Below are 8,659 nucleotides of genomic sequence, written 5' to 3'. Positions count from 1 at the left end.
AAACAGTTTAACAGTTCAGTGTAAACCTTCTTCTAAATTTCCATTTTTTGATTAACAGATGAAAGAAGGCTTGAGGAGTTTGGAATGATAGGAGGGAGAGTAAACGATAATGCGATTATTCCTTTAAGTTTTTAAGAAAAGTGTGACCGGTCTACTGTTGTCTTTTTCTCAACATAATTGCCTAAGCAGGCATGTTGATAGTTAACTTATTTTCTCTGTGTAGTGTTGCTTTGTTTACACATTTGCGTGAGCCCTACGAATTTCCACACCGAAGTAGCCTACAGACGAAGTACAATCTTAATATTTGACAGGCAAATCAGACAAATTCAGATTGGACTCAAGGTTGTGTCTGAGACACAAATCCCTTTAAATATGAAAAACCAGTGACAGCTGGCCAAATATCTGTTAACATGTCCTCCGCTTTTCTTCATTTTTCTACCTCTCCATTCATCATCCCATAACTATTTATCCCACAACTAGCCTAAAGTATGACCGTTTTCAGTGTGTGCTGGGAAAACCAACTGTTTTAGATCTGCCCTCTTGACGTCAGAGGGGGAGTTCTGTGATCAGGACTTCCTCACACATTTGATTTTACCCTTAATGTCTTATTTTGTCTCATCACTACGGACGCTTGGGAGGAATGAGGTAAATATCAGTATCGTTCAATCGGCGTATATTGTTGACATCATTCAGCAGTCATTCATGGCGATGTTTAGCGCGCAGCCTCACCCAAAACAGTCTGTCCTATCGCCAGATATGAAAAGGCACATGGGGCTTTCATTTCAGATGTGTTTCATGTAGTCGCTGTCTTTCCCCCGATGCACAGTTACTACAATGAAAGTGTAGCTTTGTAAAAAACGGAAACCTAAATAAACGAAACAAAGTGAAACGTTCTAAAAGCGTCTTGAGTGTGTGTAGTGTTGCCCCAAAACAAAGCGAAGTGGAATGTGGCGCGTTCTAAAAGGTCCGTCCTAAAACCGGAACGCCGAGGAATTGTTAAAAACTATGCAGGTGTCATGAAAGCACGCGTCTGTTGAAGGACACCGATCGCGGTCAAGTTAGATTTATTTTCTGTTATGCTGTCGGGAGCATATCGTAACTGATTGAAACTAGTGGGTATGGTTTTCATTACTTTTCCTTGTTGTTTTTAATGTGAAAAGTAGGATTTTTAAAATGGGGGATAAGGGAGGGAAGTGGAGTGACCCCCCCAGTTTTGAGGCTTTAACCTCCCCACTTTTAAGGAAGTCAGAACAAATACTTGGGTTGTTAAAGCTTCTGTTCAGGTAGAAATACACATAAATATTTCAACATTGCTTTCAAGCGGGTTTTCACTAGCCAGAATAGTCAGATTACATTAGTTGTATTTAATAAGATGGATGATCGCTTTCCAAGATGTCGGGTTCACACTGACAAGTCATTTTTATTAGGAATTATTTAGAAATAGCCTAATAAAGAAATGTAGGCCCCATTTTGTTTAAAACGCCTTGAAGATTGTTGACGGTTAAAGGATTAGTTCACTTACAGAATAAAAATTTCCTGATAATATACTCACCCCCATGTCATCCCAGATTTTCTTGCCTCTCTGTCTTCAGTCGCAAAGAAATTAAGGTTTTTGAGGAAAATATTCCAGAATTTTTCTCCATATAATGGACTTCAATGGTGTTCAACAGGTTGAAGTTCCAAATTGCACTTTCAGAGCAGCTTCAAAGGGCTCTACGTGATCCCCGCCAAGGAATAAGGGTCTTATCTAGTGAAACGATCGGGCATTTTCTGGAAAAAAAAAAAAAAATGCATTTAACCACAAATGCTTGTCTTGCACTAGCTCTGCGATGCGCGTCTGCTAATTCACGCATTACGTAATCACGTTGGAAATGTCACGCACGGTTAGCTCTTTGTCTGGGTACTCCAGTTCAAAAAGGTTGGGTTGGGTGAAAAACTATCTAATTTTCTCCTCCAACTTCAAAATCGTCCGACATCGCTGTTTTACTTTTTTTTGTAAAGGGCGTTTGACTTTCTTTGCACATTCGCTTTGTAAACACAGGGTCGGTAGTTCGGCCTACATGTCACGCGTGACCTTTCCAACATGACTACGTAATGCGTGAAGTCGAGCTAGTGCATGACAAGTATTCGTGGTGAAAAAATATAGAATTTCTTTTTTTTTTTTTTTTTTTTTTAGAAAATGACCGATCTTTTCACTAGATAAGAACCTTATTCGTCGGTTGGGATCGTGTAAGGCCCCGATATTCAAATGAAATCAAAGAATGAGCTGATATGACGTCATTTTGAACAAAATCAGGCAGAAACGAAGTTCGTTTTGAGTTCGTTTCAGTAGTTCGAAACAGCTCACCGAAGTAAACTTTCTGGGGAAGTTCTTTTTGGCTCCTAAACACCTTTGAGCTTCCATTGGTCCGTGGCGTTACGGAATCGGTGGGTGTGTTCTGAAACTCCACCTTCTTTGACCTGCATTTTTCATTCCACGGAGGTCAGGCGGCAAGAGAACATCTCCAAGTCACTAGCAACATAAATATACTGTGTCAAATATCTGAGCTGCCACAAATATTTTCACACATGTAAGGATACTTTAAAAGGATACTCCACCCCAAAATGAAAATTTTGTCATTATTCACATACCCCCATGTCATTCCAAACCTGTATAAGCTTTGTTTGTCTTTGGAACACAATTTAAGATATTTTGTATTAAATCCAGGAGGCTTGAGACTATCCCATAGACTGCCAAATAAATAACAGTGTCAAGGTCCAGGAAAGTATGAAAAGCATCGTCAGAATAGTCCATCTGCCATCAGTGGTTCAACCGTAATGTTATGAAGAGACGAGAATACTTTTTGTACATGAAGATAACAAAAAATAACGACTTTATTCAACAATTCCTCTGTTTCTCCAAATCAGCGTAGTGCCATTTTGGCAATTCTGAGCTGTACGCAGGCGGCGTACGCTCTTCTGTGTCAAACCAAAGTGTAAATACACGTAAAAAAAAACGTATCCTTGTGGCGCGGCTGACACAGAAGAGCGTAAGCATGGTGTTGGAATGTTTGAAAAAACAGTATACCGTCGCTCAGCCTTTTCGAACTTCTTTTTTTCCCCCAAACAAAGAACGATTGGTCCCCATTAAAGTCCACTATGGAGAAAAATCCTGGAATGTTTTCCTCAAAAACCTTAATTTCTTTGCGACTGAAAAAAGAAAGACATGAACATCTTGGATGACATGGGGTGAGTAAATTATCAGGATTTTTTTATTCTGGAAGTGAATTAATCCTTTAACTAACTGCACTTGGATCTAAAAAGTATCGCGAAATAACCAATTGCTAAACTTCGTCACCATGTTGATAAATAATTTGGAAGAGGGCTATATTAATGACTACCTTTCCTATGCTGCATTACTTGAAAATGTAATCTTTTGCAGGTTAAGCCTCAGTCTCACATATCTCTTTTCGTACAACTTGCTTCAGTTCTACGGGCACACATGGATTTTCACAAACATGACAGCCAGATTTCTCTCTTTTGGGGAAGGTAAGAAACAGTTATGAACTCGCTTCTGAAGTGTCTGGTCATGTAAATAATCTTGGATGTTAGACAAACCCACAGTTTATTTACATCTCTACCAAATGTACTCAAGATGTTATCTGAGAAATACTCAAGTGGCTGTTTAGAGTTGTGTAACAACCAAAGCAGAACACACTTATGAAAGAGCTCATGACTTCCTCACATAATAGAGCTTAAAATATTACTTTGCGTTTTTAATGAATATAATGAAGTGAAACAAAGCTCTTCTGATAACTTGTGATTTGTTCTTAGATGCCCAGGCTGGCACCTTCTATTTTGTGGGCGTTATGATGGGCGCTTGTCAGCTTCTGTCTTTGTTAGAACTGTTTCATATTGCAGATGGTTTTGAGGAGTGCAGGCTTTTCCCTCGCTTCATGCAGGTAAAATAAAAAGACCATATTTACACAATAAATGTACAAACCTTGAATTTGCACAACTGCACTGAAGTATAAGAAAGAGCTTATTAAAACATTTTCTCTCTCTCTCTCTCTCTCTCTCTCTCTCTCTCTCTCTCTCTCTCTTTTACTTTCAAAATCTAGTTTCTGAAATGTTTCCCCAATTCTGGTTGTAAATCATAATTTAGTCATAAGGAAGTGAATAGGATGTAGTGCATAAGGAAGTACATAAAAAATGTGTCCATTTTAGAGCTATGGGGTTGTACAGTTTTTAAGCTACATGATTTCTAGTCACCTTTATTATTCATTAATGCAGTTTTCCATTTACAGGTGATGGAGAGAAATGTCCATCTGTTTCTCCTCATCAGTCTGGAAGAGTTTCAGAGTAAACCAGTCGTGTGTGTGCAGTTTTATCTGTGGAATATACTGGGCCTTCTAAGGTTTGAGTCTTTTGTGTTTGCATGCAGGCTTCTGTGAGTAATTCTGAAGGTCATCTTTATTATCTTTACTCTTTGTAATAGCATTTATTAACACTTGCTGGTAAATTCACTGTGGCATCAATATAGGACTTTCTGTAGTGCCTTGAAGACCTAATATACTGTAGGTTTTTCAACAGAGCATTCTGTCTGTAATATTTTATTTCTTTTTTCCTACAGGTATCCACATGAGTTATTTTGCCTTATAGGCACACCATATTTTAAAATGCTATGGGTGCATCAAACACTCTCGATCCCAGTGTACTTGCTGTCTGCTGTCACAGAAGGTACAATGTGATTATGATTAAAATAATATTATTTTGGATAACATTCTCACAGTTTGGGGAAAACTTAAATGGCCATCATCTTTCCTAATGCTGGTTGGGGATCAGCTGGCTTTGAAAATATAAATTAAGTGGTCAAAGCAGAATATGATTTTTTCTTTTTATCGATTATATTAATTATTATTTTATTTATTTATTTTCAAAAGTCATTAAGGGGACATGCATATGTTTTCACCTGTTTGGTAGACACTATAGATAAAAAGGGTAAAAATAAACTATACTATATGTACATAATACTATATTATAGTTTATACTATAACTATAAAATATGAGATATTCTCATAAAACCTTAAAAAACGAATGCTCTCGTTTTTACAATAATACATAAAAATTAAACCTTTCTCAACACAAAAAAATGGTTAAGGTTTAATTTCCCATTTCCCTGTCTTTAAACAAATAGTGTATAATTCTAAAAGTAATTATTATATAAACAAAATCCATCTGTTATATATTATCAGTTGAGTTGAGAAACTGAGCTAAGATTGGTTCATGTTTAGTGGAAGTTGAAATTTAGCTTAATTCATTAGGAATTTTGCAAAGTCACATGTAAATACAGTAGTGTGCATATACGCATATAAAATATTTTTAACAGTTAAAAAAAAACAAACATCTACTTTATTTAACATTTTTCTGCAAAGAAATCTGACCAAAAATGACCCTTTTTAAAGAAGAATAATTTTTAATGTCTAAACTGAGTCCTGATGTCCTCTAGAAACTAAACTAAAATAAACAATAAAATTATTACAATATTTGTCATGTATCAAAAAGAACATAATTTATGCTTTTTGATATTCTTGCTAACATTGTTCTTATAATCTGACATGGTAAAACTAAAACTGTTGCTCGAAACGTGACCACAGCCTTGTCTGGACCTGCACAAATTGTCTCATTTAAAATTGAAAGCTGACTGAGCCAACCGGAAATGAGCTGGCACACTTGTCTTATGGAGAGTATAGTGATGTTGAATTTAATGGTTAGTCAGGAAATGTGTTGAGAGAGTAATCATGCTGCAGCATGCCCAACTGTGATCACAGCTCATTTCATTCAACATTACAGAAAAATGAGCCTCGGTAGGGTAAACTATTTTGGTCAGCTTTCAGTCACTAACCACATTCTCTTTTCATCCTCTTTCTTTTATTTTAGGGATAAGCATTTTGCATATGTTGCCATACTTGTCTGAGTCTGAAGGAATGGATTCAGTGCAGCTTAAAGTACCTGCATCAATATACATTTATTCCCCATACATCCTAATGGGTTGGTTACCTCTTCATGTATTAGGTAAAATAATGCGATTTGCATTAAAAACCTTACAAACATCTGAATTTCAGTGTATTTGAAACAAAATATCAGACTAATCAAACCTTTTTACAATATCACGATTTTTCCAGTTGCTTTTAACAAACTGTAGCCACATGTAGTTTATCACATTAACTATAAACATGTTCCACTCAACTTTAACTAGAAATTGTCAAAATACTAAGATAACCAAATATGTTGGTGTTTTTATTATGTAATGCAGTGACATTCATACATTCTAGTGTGGCTTAAGTATTTAAATACTTTTATGGCCACTATGTTTTTTTTTTTTTTTTTACATTTGCTCATTATTTAACAACTACATGTCATTTAAATTTTCATGAAATCGTGAGTGTTTCAGCTGATTGTCTTCATCTCACTGTTTTGAAGGATCCAGTTTAACAGTACTACTCTTGCTGAAGGAAAGGAAGGAGAATCTGGAGAGCTGGAATAAGAAATTGAAGAAAGACTAATCAGAGAAATTATCATACAGGTCCATATCATACATTCACCAGTGCCAAACATTTTAACCTTAGGAGTATTATGTAGGAGGCGGAGTGTCTTGTTGAACTCCTCCGTGTTGAAACACAATTATGTTTGTTTGTTCACTGCTACATCTGTAAGAATTTACACGTTATCGGTTACAACACAAATACATTTTAACTGAAAAAAATGCATATGCTTTAATAAAAATAAAATATATTTTTTAAACCATCAAAATCATTTTCAAGAACTACTTCTGATCAAATGTGAATATCTAAGTACCACCTATCTACACAGCTTCGAACAACATACACATAATATTTATTTTTATTAATAATATTCCTGTAAGTATGCATTTGCATAAGTTATTTTACAAATATTTACAGTCCAATTCAGACACACAAATAATGAACAGTATTTAAAAAAAAAATGGAGCCAGCCTTATAACATCTGTCTATCTTAAAGTGAACTACAGAGATTGGATACATTATTGATAGGCTACCACACTCAGCATTAAATTTATCAACATTAATAGTGTTTCTGGACTTAAGGCATTCCTGCAAGAAACAATATCTTGCCTTTGTTAAATTAAATTTAACCCTTGTGTGGTCTTTGGTCACTTTTGACCGAAGAATTTTACATTTTGAATATTTAAAAATCGTAGCTTCACCAGAATGGTACGAAACTTGGTGACTTTTATGGCACTTGGTATGTGAAGACACAAAAAAATCGAGGGCATGATTCAAAAAAGCTAAGTGCTCGTAAAAAACAATAATCACACTTATGGGCTCTGGTCAAAAATGACTGACCATAGAAAATGAATGGGAAATAGCAAAAAAATTTAAAATACAGAACAGTTTTGTGTGTACAATCTACAAATCCTCCATGATGCAGGAAAAAAATTGCACAGCAATGAAAGGGTGAAACTCTAAAACATCTAGAGTGCAAAATCAACACACACACACACACACACACCCCCCCATGAACTGTGCCTGTAACACAGCAACTATGTAAAATAAAATCAATAATCCAACAACAATTTAGTAAAAAAGGGGACAGCAAGGAAGTGGTTACACTCTAAAACATCGAGTGCAAAACAGACACATCCACTCACTTACACACACTCACAGACACACACACACAATTATACACACTCAAATGAATTGGTATGGCTATAACCATATAGCCAAAATGAGTCAGAAAACTGAAATACGCAGTTAAAATCAGATCAGGCCCAGAAGGATTAAGCTCTGATAAAGCATTCTTGTTTATATTTGTTACATTTTTGTAAAATTTTAATGTTTTGTATAACAAAATGCTTTCTGTCTTCAGGTTTGACTGTAGTAATGATAATTTAAAAACTGACGCTTCAAATCAACATTTAAAACAACAACAACAACAAAAAAATATAAACCATGACAAAAAGTAGTCTTTAAGAATACCTTAATATATATTTAAATCCACAACCTAAAAAAAGTAAACAATTATGTATAAAAACAACTAGGGAATTCAAAAGTCTCTCTATAGATTCCTATACAGGCACCTAGTGGTTACATCATGAAATTACATGTTTTTCTTTCTTTGCTCTCACCAGGAGGTGCTCATCTGCCTTAAAAAAATGGAATTTAAAGGCTTAGTCTCCATTTTAATCAGAGATACTGCATTGATTGAAAAATTATTTAAAAAATGTAGAGAAAAAAATCGTGTACTATTTTCAATGGGAAAAAATTACAATTATTGCATAAATATGAATTATTACCATAAAATTCTCTCAAAATACAAAATATTATTGAACAAAAATGTATAAGATTGATTTTACTGAAGAAAAAAAAAAGTTACATTTCAGGTGTCCAGTCACTTTTGACTGCGAAGATCATGAGTGTGACTCCCAAATGAGGAGCGCACAAGGGTTAACATTGTTTTGTTTGTTTTTTTGCACACAGATTTTTACTAAAACCAGCACCCAGCTAAAAACATTGTTGAACACAACCTATAAAGTAATTAATTAATTATTGTCATTATTATTAATACATTTTTAAATAAAATTCACTCCAAGAAAGCAATTATATAGCATCAGAACTCAGATGCTCACCAATGAAATGAT

The 8,659-nt window shown here is 35.0% G+C and overlaps 1 protein-coding gene across 2 annotated transcripts; it reads left to right on the top strand.

Moving 5' to 3' along the window:
- The first annotated feature begins 493 nt into the window (after window positions 1-493).
- On the top strand, window positions 494-6,729 carry hacd4 (3-hydroxyacyl-CoA dehydratase 4). Of its 2 annotated transcripts, XM_042759628.1 has the most exons (8): window positions 541-645; window positions 3,112-3,228; window positions 3,422-3,528; window positions 3,814-3,941; window positions 4,287-4,396; window positions 4,613-4,719; window positions 5,920-6,054; window positions 6,463-6,729. In XM_042759628.1, the coding sequence occupies exons 2-8, from the start codon at window positions 3,206-3,208 to the stop codon at window positions 6,543-6,545; spliced, it is 693 nt and encodes a 230-aa protein (XP_042615562.1). In that variant the 5' UTR covers window positions 541-645; window positions 3,112-3,205; the 3' UTR covers window positions 6,546-6,729. The 2 variants fall into 2 exon arrangements, with proteins under 2 accessions (XP_042615564.1, XP_042615562.1); XM_042759630.1 differs by lacking the exon at window positions 3,112-3,228 and having other exon boundaries at window positions 494-645.
- Window positions 6,730-8,659: the final 1,930 nt, after the last annotated feature.

The sequence above is a fragment of the Cyprinus carpio genome, chromosome A7, assembly GCF_018340385.1.
Source record: "Cyprinus carpio isolate SPL01 chromosome A7, ASM1834038v1, whole genome shotgun sequence".
Taxonomy (NCBI): domain Eukaryota; kingdom Metazoa; phylum Chordata; class Actinopteri; order Cypriniformes; family Cyprinidae; genus Cyprinus; species Cyprinus carpio.
This window is presented reverse-complemented; position numbering and strand designations above follow the sequence as displayed.

Excerpts from the sequence above, each read along its gene's own strand:
- hacd4 (XM_042759628.1), top strand. The coding sequence starts at position 3,206 with ATGAACATCTTGGATGACATGGG. Across the intron at positions 3,942-4,286 it reads TTTTCCCTCGCTTCATGCAG|GTGATGGAGAGAAATGTCCA; the intron begins GTAAAATAAAAA and ends TTCCATTTACAG. Across the intron at positions 4,397-4,612 it reads AATATACTGGGCCTTCTAAG|GTATCCACATGAGTTATTTT; the intron begins GTTTGAGTCTTT and ends TTTTTCCTACAG.